This window comes from Melanotaenia boesemani, chromosome 14 (genome assembly GCF_017639745.1).
Source record: "Melanotaenia boesemani isolate fMelBoe1 chromosome 14, fMelBoe1.pri, whole genome shotgun sequence".
In the NCBI taxonomy this organism is placed as follows: Eukaryota; Metazoa; Chordata; class Actinopteri; order Atheriniformes; family Melanotaeniidae; genus Melanotaenia; species Melanotaenia boesemani.
In genome coordinates, this window is record NC_055695.1 from 27,809,896 (window position 1) to 27,830,861 (window position 20,966).

At 41.4% G+C, this 20,966-nt stretch overlaps 3 protein-coding genes across 8 annotated transcripts in view; 1 reads left to right on the forward strand and 2 right to left on the reverse strand.

Annotated features, from left to right (window-relative positions):
* Window positions 1-9,020, forward strand: part of palld (palladin, cytoskeletal associated protein) — a 54,661-nt gene extending 45,641 nt beyond the window's left edge. For all 5 annotated transcript variants that reach the window (XM_042005677.1, XM_042005678.1, XM_042005679.1 and 2 more), the window contains 9 exons: window positions 179-217; window positions 2,809-3,030; window positions 4,636-4,785; window positions 5,080-5,168; window positions 5,904-6,036; window positions 7,683-7,890; window positions 7,972-8,137; window positions 8,224-8,357; window positions 8,740-9,020. In XM_042005677.1, the coding sequence (XP_041861611.1) occupies window positions 179-217; window positions 2,809-3,030; window positions 4,636-4,785; window positions 5,080-5,168; window positions 5,904-6,036; window positions 7,683-7,890; window positions 7,972-8,137; window positions 8,224-8,357; window positions 8,740-8,900 (1,302 nt within the window). In that variant the 3' untranslated portion in view covers window positions 8,901-9,020. The remainder of the gene's footprint in view (window positions 1-178; window positions 218-2,808; window positions 3,031-4,635; window positions 4,786-5,079; window positions 5,169-5,903; window positions 6,037-7,682; window positions 7,891-7,971; window positions 8,138-8,223; window positions 8,358-8,739) is intronic.
* A 535-nt stretch (window positions 9,021-9,555) lies between these two features.
* cbr4 (carbonyl reductase 4) lies at window positions 9,556-13,765 on the reverse strand. The gene is made up of 6 exons (XM_042005683.1): window positions 13,633-13,765; window positions 13,190-13,338; window positions 12,305-12,425; window positions 12,097-12,233; window positions 11,565-11,699; window positions 9,556-11,484 (listed from the first exon to the last, which is right to left on the reverse strand). The coding sequence occupies exons 2-6, from the start codon at window positions 13,332-13,334 to the stop codon at window positions 11,306-11,308; spliced, it is 717 nt and encodes a 238-aa protein (XP_041861617.1). The 5' UTR covers window positions 13,335-13,338; window positions 13,633-13,765; the 3' UTR covers window positions 9,556-11,305.
* A 2,898-nt stretch (window positions 13,766-16,663) lies between these two features.
* The window catches only part of sh3rf1 (SH3 domain containing ring finger 1), a 32,438-nt gene continuing 28,135 nt past the window's right edge, over window positions 16,664-20,966 (reverse strand). Inside the window, exons 9-12 of one of the 2 annotated variants that reach the window (XM_042006428.1) lie at window positions 20,324-20,607; window positions 19,928-20,160; window positions 19,339-19,682; window positions 16,664-19,175 (exon numbers count right to left, since the gene is read on the reverse strand). In XM_042006428.1, coding sequence (XP_041862362.1) covers window positions 19,007-19,175; window positions 19,339-19,682; window positions 19,928-20,160; window positions 20,324-20,607 — 1,030 coding nt within the window. In that variant the 3' untranslated portion in view covers window positions 16,664-19,006. Of the gene's footprint in view, window positions 19,176-19,338; window positions 19,683-19,927; window positions 20,248-20,323; window positions 20,608-20,966 lie in introns of both variants that reach the window. The other variant, XM_042006427.1, reaches the window with a different exon arrangement.

The following is a 20,966-nucleotide window of genomic DNA, read 5'->3' on the forward strand; positions in this document are numbered from 1 at the left end:
ACCAGATGCTGATACCTTTTTGCATGACCAACCCTGTTACTATCTGGAAATTTGAGCACAACTCAAAATCAGTGAATGCGTTAGCACCAATGTGTCTTGCCACCATGTGATTACCATGGTGAGTGATGCACAGCAGCAGAAAAGACAAATAAAACACCCCTTGTTTCCTTCCCCACAGGAAAACAAGTCAGCCGAGACAGAATCTTGTCCTCAAAAGGTTATTTTTCTCCTTCTAATACCTGTTGGTTTTTAATTCACTTTAAATAAAACGTCACTTTGTCACTGTGCACACAAAGTTACACTAAAAGTCCCAGATGGGAATGTGTTTTTCCAAATCCACTGGTGGCTGTATGTGTTCACTCACAGGTTTCTGAAAATCATAAAATAAGTACAGAGGAGTGTATGTGTGTCTGAAGCATGTTTTTCTGCAAGCTTCCATCTATTAGCACTGTTGCACTGCCTTTAAGAATAAAATATCTCTACAACCAATTAACAAGTGAACACCAGGACCAGCCTAAGCCTTTATTAACCTCCAAGCAGAATTTGATTTAAGGGCTCCCCTAGACCACCTCAGCACCACAGATGCTTAACTTTTACTTGTGCTCAATCGTTTCATACAATGTACATGCAACATCCCCATTCATGTGCATTATTTGTAGTATGCTTACAACAAACTGGTGTCATTTAAGCTGTGGTTTGTTAACCCTAATAGGGCAGAAAATTCAGAAACATGATTCAGTATTAATTTGGACTTTTTTACATGCAGCCTTGTGTATGTGTGTGGCATACTAAACTTGAATAAAATCAAGAGAAAAAGATTAGCAGACGAGACAAGACACGTTAGAATAAACTAGTTAATTACTTCTTTTTTTAATTTGGAAAGGGGGCATAAAAGTGCAAAAAATGTCATCTTCCACTATAATATAGCTTAAAACTGTAGCCAACTTGCCCTTCACTGCTTATGTACGTGAACTTTAAAGACTGTGGGGAGAAAAAAAACATGAATGCATCATAGGCAGAGACAGCAGGAACTGATTAAACTGATATTACAATGAAATTTTCACGGTTGGCATGCTGCCATAATAAAAATAGTCTAAATTGAGTTTTTATTTTTATTGCCGTTTTTATCAGAACTATTCAATGATATATTTGTGTTTTGTTTTCTTATTTACAGCGCTTTTCAGTTGTATAAGTCGTACAAGTCACATCAGTCACAGTGCTTGATAAAAAGGAAAAAACATATAAATGGCACTGGACTATTAGTCGCATTCATTTAAGAATGTATTTCACAAAGTCTAAGACCAAGAACAGACATTTAATCTGGAAAGACAAGTTAATCAACTACACAATAGAACACAGAACAACTGAGAGGTGTCCGGTATGTTCGCCTACCACCAGGGTGGCCTCCAGGATTTGCACATAAAGAACCCGCCGCGTGCAGGAATTCCCGCCCTGTCGCGATGAAGCTTCTTGCGAGTAGCTTGACAAGACCGAAGCGAACTTTTTTACATGGCCTTCAACAAAGTTCTTGCTTCTCTTGGAGTACGTAACAAACTTACTCTCCTCTGTCACCTCTTTGCCGTCACTCTCGAGCCTGACAGATGGTTGAGACTCCAGGGTTTTTTTTATTATTATTTATTTTTTTTATTAAATTATTTGCAGAGGCACATTTCCTGAGTACACTTTCACACTCTAATGATGGTCCGCAAATGTCTGAAAGAAAAAGTCACATGTCACGTTTTATTTTGTCGTGACGGTGCGCCACAGTCATTTACTGTAGCAGAAACCCCAAAGACATCAGTTATTCAGCTTCCCAACAGCATAAAAATCTACCCGGGAGGCTGAATAGGCTAATAACAAGCCAGCGATCTCAACAAGCAAGTTACCGAAAATCCAGTTCACCAAGCGCCAAATCTCATTTCACATCACTGATTCCATTGAATTCTTCATCCTCTGAACAACTCCACCAACTGCTGCTCGATTACCGTTTTCAGCTGCGTATTTTACTACCTGCAGTTTGAAATCTGCTGAATAGGATTATCTTTTTGCATGCATTTTGTTTGTTTTCAGTCGTTCTCAGTTATCTTTAAGTTAATATTTCTTTTTTTCAGTGATACAGGAGCAGTTTATAACTCTGCCTAGAGCTTATAACAAGCCTTGAGCGCCCTCTCGCGGCTGGAGACGGTATTTTTACTCTTTGGTTCATTTCAGTAATAAACATTTACATGTTAAATTATATAAAAGTTGCATCTCCCAATAAGTCGCAGGACCAGCCAAAGTATGAAAAAAGTGTGACATATAGTCTGGAAAATATATTTACTTTTTAAAATCAAGATGTCTTGTCTCCTAGGATTTATCTCAAAATTTCGTTCTGCTTGCATAATGACAATAAAGATCTTGAATCAGTAATTCAGAATGGTCTTTGACTGCTGTATTTCTGAGCAGTTCAGGAGGATAAACGCTGGCTTTGCAGCTGTGCCCGAGGCCTGTCATTATCTATGTGATGTGTCATCAGACCAGGCTGCTCAGCAGATGTTCCTCTCTGCCTCTGCACGGTGACGAGAGATTGATGGAGGTGGTGGGGAGGAGGAGTGCCTCATCTCGGGAAAGAAAATTAGGAAATTGGAGGAAAGCTTCTAGTTTAGGTTGCAAAGAAGACAATTAATGGGTCTGTAAAAGCTAGAAGGCTCTGCACGGTTTTTTAAATGCGCTTTCCATGACGGCGTGATCAGGCACACCCACTCTGTCACTGGTGGAGTTGTTCGGCCTCGGCTTTCCTCTAAATCTGTCTCCTTCTCTGGCCCCCAGGAGTACAAGGTTTCCAGCTTTGAGCAGCGCTTGATCAGTGAGATTGAATTCCGTCTGGAGCGCTCTCCGGTGGAGGAGTCGGATGACGACGTGCAGCATGATGAAGACTCCGCCGGACGAGGAGTGGCACCATCCTTCGACCAGAAGCTCAAACATTACAAAGTATTTGAAGGAATGCCAGTCACATTCTCCTGCAAGGTTAAAGGAGACCCTAAGCCAAAGGTGAGCGGGTTTACTGGAGGCATGTCAACGCCCCGAATGATTAAAGCTGGTGATTGTTGGTATTAGATAAGTATTATGTAATTTCAAAAGCATTTGTGATGGCTCAGCTTTGCTTGGGGAGCTGCTGATGTGTTATGTTGATGATGGAAGGTGTAGATAGTGTACATATGCTCAGTGTAGTGATAAGGAGAGGCCCTTTGCAAAAGCACACACCAGGCAGGACTGGCTGTCTGGCTTGGCATGCATTTATGACATGGTGATGACAGGCTTCACCGTGGAGAATTATGAGATGAGATAAATGCAAAAGAGTCAAAGCATAACACAGCTAAATTATTTTTAGTATAAAGACTGTTTAATATTTCATTATCTAGTCAGTAACAGGGACGGAGCAAGGGGGAAGTGGCCAGGATGATGCCGGCCACCTCTGAAATCTGATTGGGCACCCAGGTGATTGACAGGTCACTGGAGGAGAATAGAAACATATTTCCAGACATGCATGGATCAGCAGTATCAGTACCAGTTTGAAGTAAATTTTAAAGTAGTTTCCTAATTAGTTGTTCTTTCAAAATATTTACTTGTGGTCGCATGTTTATTGAAGATATTTTGTCCCTGTGCAACTACAACTACTAATGTGTATTAACTAGTTAGCATAAAGCTACAAAGCAGTGCTAATCTTGTAGCGTGCAATTTTTTTTAGCAGTGCTAGTTTTTTAATGTAATCTGGGGAAAACCTCATATTTCAATATCAATGGGTGTACTACACATAAACTCAGTTAATCAAGATTTTTTTGGAGCTGAAAATAAACCATAACAATGTTTATAGTTAATATCCACATTACTTAGCGCTGACTAAGCTAGTACCATACCATACCAACTTTATTTATAAAGCACTTTAAAACAACCACAGCTGAACAAAGTACCATCCACAAGTTAATTCAGTGCTTCATGGTCTACCCAAACTTAAACAAGAGGCTTGCAAGGCTGCTAGTTGATTTTAATGTAAGCCCAAAATGTGGACAAATATAGCCTGGAACAAGTCTTAACTTGTATTGGAAGATATAAAAATAAAGAAAAAGGGAGATATTTCTCACTTTTTTGTATGGAGGAAGGACACAGATGAAGCCAAGACAGACCCCAGCCCAAACAGCCCCTCATGTAGCATTAGCCACACAAGTCATTGTGGTCAGACACAAGGATTCATCTACAAGCACCTGACAGTAAACCAGAACTACTAAAGGGAGAATCCATTGATCATTCTACTACCACGTCAAGCTCCACATAACGCACGCCAAAACAACCGACTTACCTTTCTATGGACCTTTTTGAACTTGTTGCAGATATTTCCACTTGGTGATCCAGATTATTAATGCAAAAATAATTTATTTCTCATGGCTCTCTAATGTGACCACAGTTATCACAGCAGTGTATGTGAGTATGAGTGTAACTGAGAGGAACACAATAATTTCCTTTCTTACTAAACGGCTTCCTGATAACATCTTGTCCACCCTCTGGCCACTGCATTATAAAAGTCTAGTTCTGCCACTAGTCAGTTTGTTTAATAACTTTGCCTGTAGCTTTAATGTCTTTACACATTTTGTACCACAGGTCTACTGGTTTAAAGATGGCAAACAGATCTCTAAGAGGAGCGAGCACTACAGGATCAGCAGAGACCCCGATGGGACCTGCTCTCTGCACACAGCTGCAGCCTCACTGGATGATGATGGCAACTACACCATCTTGGCAGGAAACCCAGAGGTACGATTTAAAATAAATAAATAAATAAAGCACACATGGACATTTGAGAGTCTGCAGGAGACAGCTGTGCTCATTACCAGGAGAATAATGTGTACTTAGATAATGCTCTCCAGCCTGAAGAGGAAGAGGGCATCCAATGAGGCAGGAAATCACTAAAGCCCCTCAGAAGGGTCAAGAGTTCACGTTGCAGAGTCTGCTCAGCAGCTCTAACGCTTACAATTTCTTTCCTGCCACATGTGGCGTGTCATCACCTCGTACACTGACAGTCTGCCCTCTTTTGTCTTCCTCTCACAGGGCAGGGTGAGCTGCACAGGCAGGATGATGGTCCAGGCGGTGAACCAGCGAGGCCGCAGTCAGCGATCAGCACCTGGACACATGCGCAGGTGAGGCTTTGCTGACTGGCAGCAGACAGAGAGAGGACAAATTCAGGACCTCCAGCTGCCGGCTGGCACATGTGTTGCAGGCTGCTCGCCATCTGCTCGACTTCTGCGGTCGTTCACATTTCCGCACAGATTCCAAACGGAAAATGTTCCAAGAGGCTTCTATTTATCCAAATGTTTGCCGTGAGCTGATTCATGCTCTGTTCTTTGTTTAACTGTCTGGTTAAGTAAGAAAAGCAGAGTGTTAATGAGAGGGAACACCTGTTTTCCTCTGTTCTGTTTTTCATTGCTCTAATGACCTTGTATATATAGCATGCGTTCATGCAAGGCCAGACAGAGAAAAATCCAGATGATCACATTCACTTTGATAGCAGCTCAAAGGTTGAATTGACCACATGTAAGCAGTTCAAGATGAACACTCCCTGATTAGATAAAAGCTCTGAGATGTTTTGAGTGAAAAGAGAAATTGAGATAGCAATCAATGTCTCCTTCCAACCTTGGCTGATGTGCAGGTGTGGTGGTGATGTCATGGTTGTTCTAGGAAAGATTTACCAAACCTGGTCATATATATATATATATATATATATATATATATATATATATATAAAATTGTATGTATAATTTGCCACACTGTCCCAATTTGAAGACGTAAAAACACTTCCAACGAATGAAAAAAGCCCTGAAATCCAGAATTTAAATTCTCATCCCACATACTGTTGTTGTCACGCTCTCTTTCAGGCCCAGGTCCAGGTCTAGAGACAGTGGCGATGAGAACGACAACATCCAAGAGCGTCACTTCCGCCCCCACTTCCTGCAGGCACCCGGTGACCTTATTGTCCAGGAGGGCCGCCTGTGCCGGATGGACTGCAAGGTAAATACATACCTCGGGTGCAACCTGCACTAACAAGGTGTGTGTTGGTGATAGAAGGGAAGGAACGTCACAGTGATGCTCTGTGGCTGCTGCGTTTACACAGGCTGGTTTTTAAACAGCTGTTATGCATCGATAGGGGTTAAAGCAGTGGTTCTCAACCAATTTTCTTGAAAACCCCCTTCATGCAACAACTAAAAAGCTGTGGATCTCCCCTCTAAACATTAGAAATGCATCATTTGTGGCTTATCACAAAAAATGATGAATTCTGGTCCTTTGATGAAAGGCAACTACCAACATAAAGCCTAAATCATCTGCATAGTGGCATTTCTCACATGAACATGAGCTCCACCAGCTCACTAAACCACAGTACATGGATGAAAAATGATTGAATGAACATGTCGCCTAATAAGTACCCTTTTTATTTTTGACTAATAATATTGTAAAGCAGATTTTGATGGCCACAGAATGTCCAAATCATAAAATTGTTAAGTGAACACAAGCTCTGTACAATCAAGGCCTAGCGGACCCCATGTGTTGTTTGAGGTCAGGAACCCCAGGTTGGGACTACTGGATTTTGGAATTCTGAAGGTAGTGGTTGACAGACTTTTAATGGTTGTTGATTACTTATAGAAAGCATATAGAAAGCATTATATACAAGCAGTGAAAAGTATATAGCCCATTAAGATAAAGTAAAGAAGCTGGGATGCTCTAAAATAACTAAAACATGACTGGAAAGGAATCAGCCCTCACCAAAGAGAATATGTTAATCATAGTAATACAAAAAGCCATTTCAGATCCGCCCTTTAATTCCGTGTCTGGACTAAGGCTCCATGTCAGTGCTGCCAAAGACACATTTCCCTCTCCGAGCATTCCAGTTTCTGTAGGGAATCTAAAAAAACTGGCAGAGACAAGATGTTTCATCACTTTGTGCCATTATGAATAGCTTGCAGCAGACAGAGAGAATACAGAGGTGTCATTTTTCAGGACTTAAGTAGGATCAGGTTTGTTACGATTATCTGCCTTCATACCACTCAAGCTCATTTTCTTCCTTCGCTCGCTGTCTTCACCTCACCTCCCCTGCAGCACTTAGAAACTGCTTTAACACTGGTACATGTCATAAAATAAAAACAGACCCTCAATTTACTCACTATAAAAAGACAGTCTTTTTATGTCAGTCAGAAATAGACAGAGCTTCCATTCCTATGGAGCCTGTAAAGTCAATGATATTTATAGCAAATATTTATTTACAGGTCATCTGTGGCTCTCTGAACTTTCCATTCTTAAAACATCTCGACTTATAAACATATATTGAGCTTCTTCCAGAACTACTTATCACTACTTAGTCAAGATTACTTTCTGTGAACACAGCTGTTCGTTTGTAATTATAATACAAACATATGGAGGTCCACAGTGGCACATTTTCCAGGTGGGCAGGGTGCATCAGAGCAGGTGTTGGGTTTCTGCAAAGGGAGACAAGTTTTTCCTTGTTGTAGTTTATTCCCATGACAAAGCATGCAGGCAACCAGGCTCCTCCAGACAAACAAACAGATTAACCAGACACTCCTGTTTTCATTCTTCCTATAATCACACACATCCCCCAGAGAACACAAGCACATGAAATGCTAACCCCCCCTCCCAACTTGCAGGTGAGTGGCCTGCCTACTCCTGATCTCATCTGGCAGCTGAATGGAGAGACCATCCGCCCCGACTCTGCCCACAAGATGCTGGTGAGAGAGAACGGCGTGCACTCACTGGTCATCGAGCCTGTGACCAGCCGTGATGCTGGCATCTACACCTGCATCGCCAGCAACAGAGCCGGACAGAACTCCTTTAACCTGGAGCTCATTGTTGCAGGTACATGAAATGGAAGCACATGCACCGGTGGCAACAACTTAATCTCACACTGCAGCTCAGTAACAAACTCTCCCTCCGTAGCCAAAGAGATGCACAAAGCCCCTTCGTTTGTGGAGAAGCTGCAGAACACAAGTGTTGCTGAGGGTCATCCTGTTCGACTGGAGTGCCGAGTGACAGGGGTTCCCTACCCACAGATCTTCTGGAAGAGGGAGAACGAGTCATTCACTCACAACACAGACAGAATCAGGTAAAATATACTTATTTTAACATTGTGATGCTTTCATCACCCATATTTGCACCAGGTGGTTGCCTAACTAAAATGCTCTTTTCCAGCATGCACCAGGACAACTGCGGCTACCTGTGTATGATCATCCAGCCGGCTTTGAAAGAAGACGCCGGCTGGTACACTGTGTCAGCCAAGAACGATGCCGGCATTGTATCTAGCACTGCACGTCTTGACGTCCACAGTACGTTTAACTTCTTCTTCATGAGGCCTATTTTTCTGCCTTCTGTCTGAAATGACATACCATATCTTCTACTACAAGGGATGATAATAATAATCTTGTTCTAATAAGAAAGTTGAGACATGAAATTACTACAGAAGTTTTAGAATCAGGATATGTGTTACTGTGTTCATACAGTTCATCTAGGAATTAGTAGAGTAATGTCTGATGAGGGTTGTTAGGATTAGAACTTCCTATTTTGTGCAAAGATCTCATGTATTGAACATATCTCATGCTCCCCCCTGTACAGGGAGCTCTAGTCAAGAAGATGCTCATTTTATCAAACATTTCCTGGGTGTTTTTCTTCTTTGCACAAAACATTTAACTGTCTTTATTCTTTCTCCAGCTCAGTGGCAGCAGCCTAATCTCCCCAAACCCAAGAAAGTGCGCCCCTCTACCAGCCGCTACGCTGCGCTGACAGAGAGAGGGCTGGACGTCAAGGCCGCCTTCTTCCCAGACTCCAGCCCGCTGCAGCCTGGCGGTCTGGTGGAAAGTGACGACCTATAAAGACCGCAGAGATGCAGGAGGATTTACCAAGTCAACCCCCAAAAAAAAGAAAAGTAAAAAAAAAAAAAAAAACTGAAAAGCTGTCCTTGATCCCAGCACTCCTGAGACACACACTTAAAAGAAGGCAAGGAAGGGACAGAGCAAAATCTCCTCCACCACCACTGAACTGCAGACACAGAAGCAAAAAGCGTCGGTGGGCAGAGAGAGACGGTGCAGCTGTGGTTCTCATATGTTTTTATAGATCCATCATACAACCTAACATAGTACAGGATTCATGGAGTTGTCCCGGAAGGTGATTGAAGTGATTCCCACATTAAAAGGACTGCTCCTAAATGTGTTCACTGATAAACTGTTGCAAATGGTTGCCCAATAAAGTGCCTCTCATTTCTTAAAGATACAAAGCAGGTTTGACAGTAAAACAGATTTGCTATGCATACTGAAGCCGTGCTATATGCAGAGCAGCCTTTAATATCTGCCTGTAGGTAGCACTTACTAGTGATGTGTAGAGGTTTGATTTAGAGATCGTAGACTTTAACTATGTGAGCTCATGAAGCCCAGTTTGGAGTTGGAGCATCATGCAGTTTCTGTGCTGTCACGTTGTAGACTAGAAATACTGGAAGAGGCCGGGCCTTAAAAACTGTATATCTATGTTTTGTTTTTAAAAAGAAATCAACTTAGTAAAAAAAAAAAAAAGAGAGAGAGAAGGTTTATGAGTGGCTGAAGTTAGAAAAGATGGATCTAACCGGAGGGTTGAAAGGGGGGGAAGCAGGTTGTCGAGGGATGTGAGTGACCAGTAAAGATGAAGAACGTCAGATATGATCATAGCAAATGGAAAACAAGAAAAACTTCATTTTTTTTCTGTTTCTTTGATGGTTTGTTTTTAGAAGAGTGAACTGAACTGTTCTCACTGATGAGAGGGTGCTGTGAAAGGTTTCAGTCTATTTCTCACACACATCACAGATTGTCCATTTTATTTTTGTATGTAAAAAAAAAAAAAAACTAGTTTCCCAACAATCATGACTTAAATTATATCTGCAGCTTTCTGTTCACTGATAAAACTGCCTGGATTATGAAGTTTTATAAATATATTTACTGCCTTACATCACTTAAAGAAAACACCATTTCTTTGCATGTTATTTTTTGGACACTTATATAGTGCCAAACGGCTTTTATCAGGATGTATAAACACACAACATTTTCTCTTTTTTTCAGTATTCAGGGGTATTAATTAATAAAAAAAAAAGGTATATTTATATCTAGCATTTTTGTCTCTTCTGCAACACTTCACAAAGTGGACATTTCTCTGTTCAGACTTCGCATCAGCTGGCGCTTACAGTGTTTGCACATTTCTATGCCAATCAATGCCTGTATACTGATTGTTGTCCTCATATTATCTTAGATTATGAACATTAATAAAATCCAAACTCTTCAGAGGCAGCGTGAAATGTTTTTATACTGTGGCAGCCTCGAAATATAACATGAAAAGAATGCCAGTAAACACGTCATGAATCCCACTGGAAACGGCGTTCTTGCAGCCCTTCAGTTGAACTTGCACTTACACTGTTAAGGACCCAAATGCACATAAAGAGAAAGCACATTTAAAGTCAATTATTCCATTTATCAATGGCAGCAGCATGTTTTAATGAAAGGGAAGACCAGCACAGCTTTTCAGATGTTATCAAGGGGTATTACAGCCACCTCCAACCCCATCCGTGCACATTGCAGGTCCAGAGCTGTAACCAGACACTCAAAACATTCCCAAAGCTAAAAATACCCCCCCCCACCTCCACCACCACCTCTAATTTCCTCCAGCTGCAGCTCAACATGCTGGCTCCCTGGACAAGCCCCACCAGAGGTGGGATCAGGGGGCCATAGGTGGGGGTGGAGTGGGCAAGATGTGCCGGCTGCGAGGGGGTCTCCCGAGGGAAGTGCGAGGGGGAACAAAACATGAGCGTTACAATCAGCGATGAGTGCTTTACAGTCATGGAAAAAAAAACAGCGTTAAATCTGCTGATTAAATTTAGGACCTCAGGGCATGAAGGTCTGGACTGGGCCAGACACTCTGGAGTCAGCAGCATTACTCATGACAGACTGTCACACACTTTAAGCCCTGCCCACTGTGGCAGCACAGAGTGACTCAGCAGAAAGCCAGAGAGCAGCAGGACAGATGTGAGTTTTTATCTTCTGAAGTGCGCTAAAGGACTGGTTAATGTCTTTGAACAACTTTAAACTTCTCAAAAGATTTTCTCAGACTGATTTTCTCAGTCAGATGCTTCAGTCATTATTACACAAACTCACCTTTGCTACCCGTCCACATCCATGTCTAAAACAACATAATTAGTACTCAAAAACAGAAGGTGTTGAGCTCCTTTGAGTAGTCTGATGGCTCTAGAAGCTGTCACTCCCTACATAGCCAGCTGCAGTCCTCCATCCACCACCAGCACCTGTCCTGTAATGTAGGGAGACTCTAAAAGGAAGAGGACAGCCTGGGCTGCTTCCTCTGGCGTGCCAAATCTCCCCAGAGGGATGGAGTGTGCTCCATCCTTCTCCCTCAGCCCTGCGGTCATGTCAGTGTGGATGAAACCTAGAAGCAATAAGACAACAAGGACAAAGAAGATGATAAAGGATAGAGAGCAAACATTGAGATAATCATAAGAAAGTTACCTGGAGCCAACAGGTTAACCCTGATATTACGTGAAGCTACTTCTTTAGCAAGCGAGCGAGTGAAACCTTCCAAGCCAGCTTTACTGGCACTGTAGACACACTGGCCTGCATTCCCTTTTAGGCCAACCACAGAGCCTGAAAACATGGAGCACAAATCCATTAACACTACTTGGTATGGCAGAAAGGTATCAAAAGAACACAATATTGTCTTTTTCCCACCCATCTAACCAAATTACAGATTAGGTTTCATGTTCTGTCTGGGCGAAAAAGGCGCTTCCTTCCTCTGAGTCTGAAACAAATTTTAATTAATGCTTGTACAACTAGAAGCACTCAGGGACAATGACTGTGGGCATTATTTTTGAGTTGGTGTAGACCCTTTATTCTGAAATTCTGAAATTTTTCTTTACCAGTAAAATAAAAAAGTTACACTGCTCAGTTAAAGTGAAACTCAGGTAAAACTTTTAAAAAGTTAAACTAATATCTACTGCCACCTAGTGACTGAACCGTCAACATACACTGAAGCAGTCAGTACCTATATTAACAATGGCTGCTTCCTTGGTCTGCAGCATGCTGCGCAGCGCTGCCCTGCAGGTCAGCATGCAGCCCAACAGGTTGGTGTGAAGCAGAGCCACCATGTCTTCCGGCTTGGTCCTCAGTAACAGAGAATCCCTGAGCAAAGTAACAATAACAGTATGTCCATTAACATCCAATATACACCCCCACCCAGCTCTGTTGCTCACCTGTTGATGCCAGCAGCATTCACAAGATATGAGATGTTTCCACAGGTCCTCTGGATTATTTCAAAGGTTTTCTGCACCTCTTGCTCTTTCGAGATGTCACAGCTGAGAGCCACATGGTCAGCTACAGAGCACACACACCTGAGTTTATTTACTGTTACAGCACTGCAGTAAGTTAATAAAAGCTACAGATCCTGCAAGTCAAGACTACCAACTACGTTTCCAGCAAAGATTACAATTATGTTCAGTCATTTCAACCCATGTGTAACTGAAAATAGCACAAAAACACCACGTTAAATGTTGAAACAGAGAATGGCAAATCCTTCTTATCCAATACATTATTATACTAATTTTAGATTTGATGCCAGCACCATGTTTCTGAAAGTTAGGATAGAGGCAACAAAAGGCTGAAATAGTTGTATAACACTTCAAAATGCTTTGGGGGATTTCTCACCACTAATTAGGTTCATTTGCAATGGGTCAGCAACATGATTGGGTATAAATAGTTTCCACAAAATACCACTGCCCGCTCTGGGATAGAGCTCATTTAAAATTGACTGAGTGGAAAACTGTCCTGTGGTCTGACATACCAAAACAGGGACCACAGAGGAGACGGACTGACTTGTTATCAGTGTATTAGATTAGTGCGTGTAGCATGAGTAATCAAAGCATCCCTGAAGAGATTATTCATTTAAATAATACATGCAGGTTTTGTACGAACTTGTGTTGCAATCCAGACGTATGCTTATTTGCTTTTATTTTATTATAACAAAATAACTTAAGAGTAAGTAAAAGAGTATTGATGTTGTGAGTTGAAAATAGATTAAAAGAGAAAGGGGGAAATAGTGTAATGCTTATTGTTTAGGGATCATTCAATGTAGTACATACATCCATGTAGAGTCGCTACGGTGGCCCGGGCGGCATCTTCGTTCCTCGACACCACAGCTAACCTGCAGCCCCTCTCAGACAGTAGGCGGGATACAGCTTTCCCAATACCTCTGGAGCCCCCACACACCACCGCCAGCCTGGACATGACCCTGTAGAACACAACAACACAGCAACAAGCAGGTGACAGTGAGTTTAACAGGAAAGCTCAACGACTCCTAAATTACACACTGTAGATGAGTGTTGTTGATTAAATTTAAAGTGATATCTGGCTCAACCCCAAATTTTACAAGTATACCAAAGAAAATTTCTAAAAATGTAACGTGTTCGTTTTTATTAAAGCATGTCAATAACTAAAAGATGCGGTTACTTTAAGAACCACCGTTAAAAAAAAAGAAATAGAAATTAAGAGCATGATATTTTAAATTACAAAATGTTTTTCTTACCCAATTTCGTTCGTCACGGCTTGCCTGACAAACGTTATTTGCGCGCAAACGAGTTTATAGACTGAACAAAGAGCGATTGTCAGATGAGTTTGCGTTTACGGACGCCGCCATGTTTGTTTGCATTGTAGTTGCGTTGCTCCACTTTAACCGGTAGAGGGCGCCGCCGACACGCGCTGGTTTTTACCTACAGAGAATTGATGCTAAAACCATAGAACAACTAACATAAAACATGAATAATACAAATGGTTTTTTTTTTTTTTACAAAGCCTATTGTCCAGTATAGTTTATTTATTTATTTATTAGATAACTGAATCACATTTGGAAGCCAAAAAAAAAAAAAAAACATAATTTGTTTTTCGCGAAAATCAGTTTTAAATATACAACGTATTCATCCTAGAGCCTTCGCATTAAAAGGAAAAAAGCCACACGAATTTGTAATTGCAGCTTTTAATTTTCTTTTTCATTTTATGCATCATTGTTCACCATGGAAATACACTCCTCCAGGAAATTATGCAACATGGTCGAGCTGCACTTAAAATGAGACCTGATGAGAGTGGGTGGCCTTAGCGTGGACACCTGGACCATCCATCAGACTGAGACACTCACAAACTAATTTCCTGAGGTTAAATAACATTCACAACTTTTGCTAGAGAGGCTTTCTGGCCCTAAGCCCTGTGAACCACATCCACCGTGCACGAGATAAATACCACCATCACAAACAACACAGCAGGCTTTAAATGTAATCACTGTTTACCTCAGCAATAATTATTAACTGTGCCCATACCTTAGAAGAAGAAAAATAAGTGACTTTGTATTCAGATTGTCTTCTTTCCCTTTCTCACACCTAAGTGATCTAATTCTATTTGCCAACAGAGCTGTATTGCTTTGTCATGCACAAACACTCTTGGTTCAGTCTTGCATAACAAGAGCATTTTATGTTTTGTTTTGTTTTTTATTATTGATTTCCTGGAACTCTTTTCTTTGGTTTTGGGGGACCATATTTGCCCTCTATATGTCCTCTACAAACACATTGACTGATATTAAATACCCACCTTGAGAATCTATAAACAGAGCATGTGGTTTGTCTGTTCTGTTGGTGCAATAAAGGGCTCATGAGGGACATGGCCAACAGTCTTCTCACTTTAGTCACTTGATGGCTCACGCTGTGTGCTTAAACATTATTGAAAAGTCTTGACCTCGAGGCTCCATTTCTGAACTCTGCATTGCCCTTGCAGCTATGAATTTTCCCCTACATTCTGTACACAGAGCCTTTCCTATTTTTAAACACCTGCCAAACCTGCAACTGTGTCATACTGCAGCAAATTTACGATTCTGTCACCGCAAAACAGGTCAAACGAATTCTTACATCATAAAACCGAATGTGATCAAGCCAGACAAAATGATTAAAACATATATGTTCTTTGCAAACACACTTAGGTTTTTTTTCTTATTTAATATAGTCCCACGCTTATATGTTGGAATTACTTATTTCCATGGCAACCTGTCCTCTGCAGGGAACTGTGTGCAGCACAATGACCTCTCTGGGTGCTTGTCAGTTCCTGTCAGTGTTTCCCAGCTGAGCACACTGGGGAGGCTCACCTCTGTTTGCAAGACTCTTACTGGAGACACTAATGACCACATGTACCATGACTCACCCAAAGTACAATTACTAAAAGACAACTGTCTCATTTCTGCTGTTGAAATATGCAAATACAGAGGCTACTTAAAAACTCAAAGTCTGCACATATAAGTAAATTAAAAAACAAAACAATTGGGATACTGAGTAAAAAGTCAATGAAACAGAATACAATGATTAGCAAATTACACAAATCACTGTTTTATTCCTAATAAAATCTGGAAATCAAGAAAAGTATTAGCTTTTCTTAAATGTTATGGTAGCAACATGTCTCAAAAAGGTCAGGTATGGCCATGTTTACCACTGTGTGCTCGTCTTTTAACAACAGTGAAAATGTGTTAAAACTGAGGAGACTAGCTGGATTTTTGGAAGAGTAATTGTTTCCCATTCTTGTCTGATATGGGAATCTAGTTGCCTAACAGTCCTGTTTGGTGTGTTATGGTGTGCCAAAGCTCTAGACTGCAGGTAGGTCAGCCCAGCACCCAGACTCCTCCACTGTGCTGCTGTAATAGATGCCGTATGCTGTTTAGCATTGTCTTGTTGAAATATGCAAGGCCTTCCCTGAAAAATCTGGATGGGAGAATATTTTGCTTTCAGCGTTGATGGTGTCTTTGCAAACAAGCTGCCAGTTCCATCAGCGATAATGTACCCCACTACCACCAGGGATACAGGTTTTTATACAGAACACTGATAAGTCAAATGGTCCCTGTACTTTTTAGTCTACAGCCTGTTGCATCGACGATTTCCCAAAACATAAACATCTAAAACTTTAATTTGTCCACAAAACAGTTTTCCCACTTTGCCTCAGTTTCTTTTAAATAAGCTTTAGTCCAGAGAAGACAAGAGCATTCCCGTTGCTGACATCACATTCCCATATGGCTTCATTTTAGCATAATAAAGCTTTAAACCTGCATTTGTGGTTGGTACAGCTAACCGGGACAATGATTTCTGGAAGTGTCCCTAAGGTTTTGTATTGATGTCATGACAGAATCATATTGATTGTTAATGTAGTGCCACCTGAGGGCCAGAACATCATGGGCATGCAATACTTATTTTTGGCCGTGTCCTTTACATAAAGATGGTTCCAGATTCTCTTAAAATTATACCCTGTATATCAGGGCTCTTTAATTCTGATCTGTCCTGCAGGTTTTAGATGTTTTCCTACGTAGACATGCCAACAGTGATTCTTAAAATTTTTCTGTGTTCTAGTGTATTTTGTTTTCCTATTTCATACAATGCCCAAACTTTTTCTTTCTTTAAATGTGGGTATATGCTCAATAATACTATCCAAGCTTTGTAATACTCAGTCCTGGCAACAACACTTCAAGTCAGCTCTGCTCAGTTTGCAAAGGGCCAACACTGCATGTCACTGGAGAAAAGAAAACAGCAAAGAGAAAAGATGGAAACCATTTGCTTTTATTGTTATATTTTTTTTATTACAAAATGCGCGATTCCCTCAAATGCTTCCAAATGTTTTTCACATAACAGACTTGTGCCAAATAGTTTGATTTCAGTTTCACAATTTCTAGACTTAAAATGGACTAACTACACACAAAAAGAAAAAGAATCAAGTAAGTCACCTTGGCATATAGAAAATATGTTAAGCTGAAACAAGCAATCCTAAGTTGCCATTCGTTCTGATAAATGTAAGGAAAGACTTGCAATTATTTCAAGAAATGTTTCATGTTTTGAAAGTGTGCAGCCTATGCATGAAAAAACACGGTCAGGAAGTCAGTAAGATTAAAAATGGAGACGGTGCATACATCAGTATGAATGTTTGCATCTGTGTTGTTATAAGTCTGTCGTGCGATAATAAAGGCTTACTAGTGTAATGAAGACACTCGAGAGGAAGTTTAAGCAAAAAGCCTGAGGTTTGTGTGGTGATTGCCAAGACAACAATGCAAAATCAGATTAATTCAATTCAGTTCAAATCAAAAAGAAAAAACAAAAAACCCTAACAGTGATTTGTACCATCATTCTCCATAACTTCTCCAAATTTCAAACAAACTACACATTCCAGCAGTTACACAGTGGTCCCCATCAATGATCAACCAAAGGCAGAAGAATTACAAAAGTAACCAAAAATAAATTGTGCTTCAAGCTTTGAGCTCCAATTCTAAAAGCCAAATATGGCACGAGTCAATGATTGCCTCAAGAAAACCCCATCGGGAGAATCAGAGACATTAACTGCTGCAAGATCATCGAGGCAGGAGGTCAAAGTATAATAATACCTGTTAATATCTTCATTCTGAGGGATTGCCTTAGTTTTCCTAATGTTTTTTGAGATTACTTACAAATAAAAAGGACCTGCTTTATTTTCCCTCCCATCACAATTAAATCTTATAATTCAAGTCAGTACAACATTTAACAAAAACTCCACAGAATTAAAATAAAACAAAAATCAAGGGCTCAAAGTGATTGATTTCAATAAAAATTGAGATTCCACACACCTCTTCCGGTGGAGTGATGCATTAATAGGCTACTTTATGCAAACATTTGGTGCTTTAGTTTGCAATGTGTTATATTGCCATGAGTCACATTAGAAGTGAGTTATACTGTCCAAAATCTGCGAGCCCACAAAGGGCTTTCTCTGTCAGGTTAGTTAAAATGTCACAAACTCTCCGAGCAGCAGGCATCAGCCTCTGTGAAATGTCTTATAAACATAAATATACACTGAAAAGAATCTGCATTGTAACTGAAATGTTATGTTGCTCTAATGGTGCAGAGCTCTGTCTGGGTTTGGCTTTTGCCGAGGGGTTAGGAGAGCAGCTACTCTGGTCAGTAAATACAAACAAGGTACAAATGAAGCAATAATTGACAGCAAAGTCTATTTTGGAGTGTTTTTGTTTTTAGAATATCAAAAGGCGTAGCTAAACAGTCCAGCAACCCCCCATCACCACTGTGTCTCCTGGTGATGGCTTTGCTAATCACATGCAAATATTTGATCACTGCAGGTAACAGCTCATAATGCTGCAACCTTACATTTTAAAGAATAAAAAGAAAAAAATATTAAGTCATGTGCAGCGTAAACAAGGCTGCGATTTGTAGCTTCTTGAGTATTCGAGTGTGCAATACAGCAGATCTCACTTCTGGTCCTCCGGTTCAGGTAATGCCTTCAGAGCAGGGGGAACGACTCTTCTTCTATTCTCTCTCACTATGCAGCACAAGTGATTTGTTCTGGTCAGTTCCATCTGATATGTCTCCTTCCTGCTGATGCTTTAAAATAACGATAAAACCTTTATCAGCAGTCTAGTAGACAAAAGTGTAACTAATATGTATTTCAATTACTATATAAGGCATGTGCTCTACTTAACCCCTTAATGTGTGGCACTACAAAAAAAAAAAGGACAATATGAAATAAGTTAACATGTGTAACATACAGTTAAACAGTTCATATTGGTTGTTTTAGGACTAATTATATTTGTGTCCTTATGTACAATAAAGTGGGGAACAGTACAAGGCACACAATTAACAGCTGGATTGTTACAAAGATATAAATAACGAACAAAAAAGAAAAAGTTCATGAGTAGTGTGCTCTCCTCAAACTCTGTCCACTGTGCTTTCATTGACAACAAATCCTGTTTCTCTCTGCAGCTCTTTCTCATATGCCTGTAGCATCTTTTTTTTTTTTTTTTTTTTTGGACATAAATTGTCAATATGAGGGTCCTGTTCCTGCACGCGGCGGTCAGCTGTGTTGAAACGGTGACGAACTGGGTTCAGGTGCAGCATTTGTGTGACCTAAATGCTGTCCACAAAGCTACCAGGGAACAACCCGGTCCTGCCGTTCCTCTGCAGCGTGCCTTTAAACCAGCCATCCTCCCTCTTCTTGTGAACAAACACAATGTCACCCTCCTTAAGTTCCAGCTCAGCCTCGCTCTGTGGAGGATATGATACCACCACCCTGTACCTGGGGAGGACAGCCAGAGGTACAGTAAGCGACTGGAACATGCAGCATCAAAGACAACTGATATGTTTGGACACCTGTGATATAACGTTACACTTTTTGTGTACAGGATGGACAAGGACAGCCTGAAACTATACCAAGAAACTGCAGTTTCACATGAGCATACCTCTCACATATGATGGGACGTGCGTCATGATGTTGTGATGAAAGAGAGGAGCAGGGCTGGCGAGGGGGAGGAGCGATGGGAACGCATCCGTCGAGAGGACTGCTCTTCCGATGGGAGGATTCTGGGACTAAGGGGGAGGAGGAGGATGACGAGGCAGCAGCAGCAGGTTCGGACTCGAGGCAGCTGACTGAACCAGCAGGTGGGGAGGTGTCGGGGCCCACGGCACCATGCAGCACCTCACCAGCAGCAGCCTGTTCTGCCTCGAGGGTTGGGGAGGAGGGGGGCGAAGGACGAGACTTCTTCTTATTGGAGGACAAGAGCTTTAGAAGACTTTTCTTCTCTCTCTGCAAAAAGAGTACAGCATTGATTTTAACGACAGAAAACCGCAGTGATTCCTGAAGAAATCTCAGACCACAGTCTATATTTTGTGTGGAGCTGCTTGTTTCTCATTTAACACACATGGTGTGGTATATTTTTCAAGCTAGAGGTGTGGAAAAAATACAAAAACCTTCGCCATGAACTCACATGCAGAAACAAATGCATTGGTGGCTCAATTGTGCTCACAAAATCTCTGACAGAAACATCTCACCTTGCCATCCTTGTCCAGTCTGCAGGCGAGAGCTGCGTTGTTAGACGTGGGATTAAGGGCACCGTTGTTCCCAGGACCTCCAGACAAAGCGAGGACAGGCACAGGTCTCAGAACATCACACTCCAGAGATGCAGCGCTCATATTGGGTGGTGTGAGGGAGACAGCAGCGCACCCCATTGCCACTCCCACACGGGTACAACCTTGGGCAGCACTGGACGAAGGCTGTGGGCAAACTGCAAGGTGGGGGATATAGGTCACGGGTGTCACAGACTGGATGGGTGTCACAGCTGCTGTGGGCCTGTCTTGACTGTGGCAAGCAGCTGCAAGGATAATACAAGATAATATTTAAAATCTAACTTCCCTATCATTTACCGGGGCAACGTTTTGGGTATTTACCTGTTCTGACTGCATTGCGAGCCTGATTTACGGTCATCTGGGAGCCGACGTGCATGGAGACTTTTGGCTGTTGGCCCGTGGCTGTCTGAGCTGCTGTGACCACCACTGTAGGCTGGGTGCCGGCAGATACAGCGCTGGAGCACACAGTGAGAGGTTTGTTGAAATCAGGCCCTGGAACAATGGCCCCAAGGGGAGCAGAGGAAGGGCTGACGATGGTGACTCCTCTGCCAGCCTGAGTACAAAGACTCATGGGCACTTTGGACTGCGCGCTCCCAGACGCCGTCCTGAGGGGAGAGGACATTAAAAGGAGTCAGACCCAGTTTTCCAAATGAACAGGGGAACATTACACAAAGGCATGCATTCTCCTTCATAAAACTCTTAATAAACCGAGTTGTAATTGTTCTTAATCATTTAACAAACACAGGAGACTTTTATGGTTATACAATTTGTAAATAAAATAATTAGAATTTAGGGATGAGGTCTACCATAAAGAATAACTTTCTGTGTTGACAGATTGTGAAAGCTGAAATCAAAAAATTAATTAGTAACACATTTTAAAAAGAAATGTATGAAGCAATCAAAAGCTGCTCTTTATAGGAATTCTTTTAAAAGCAGGAATGCATCTGCGGTCCAGCAAATTCCA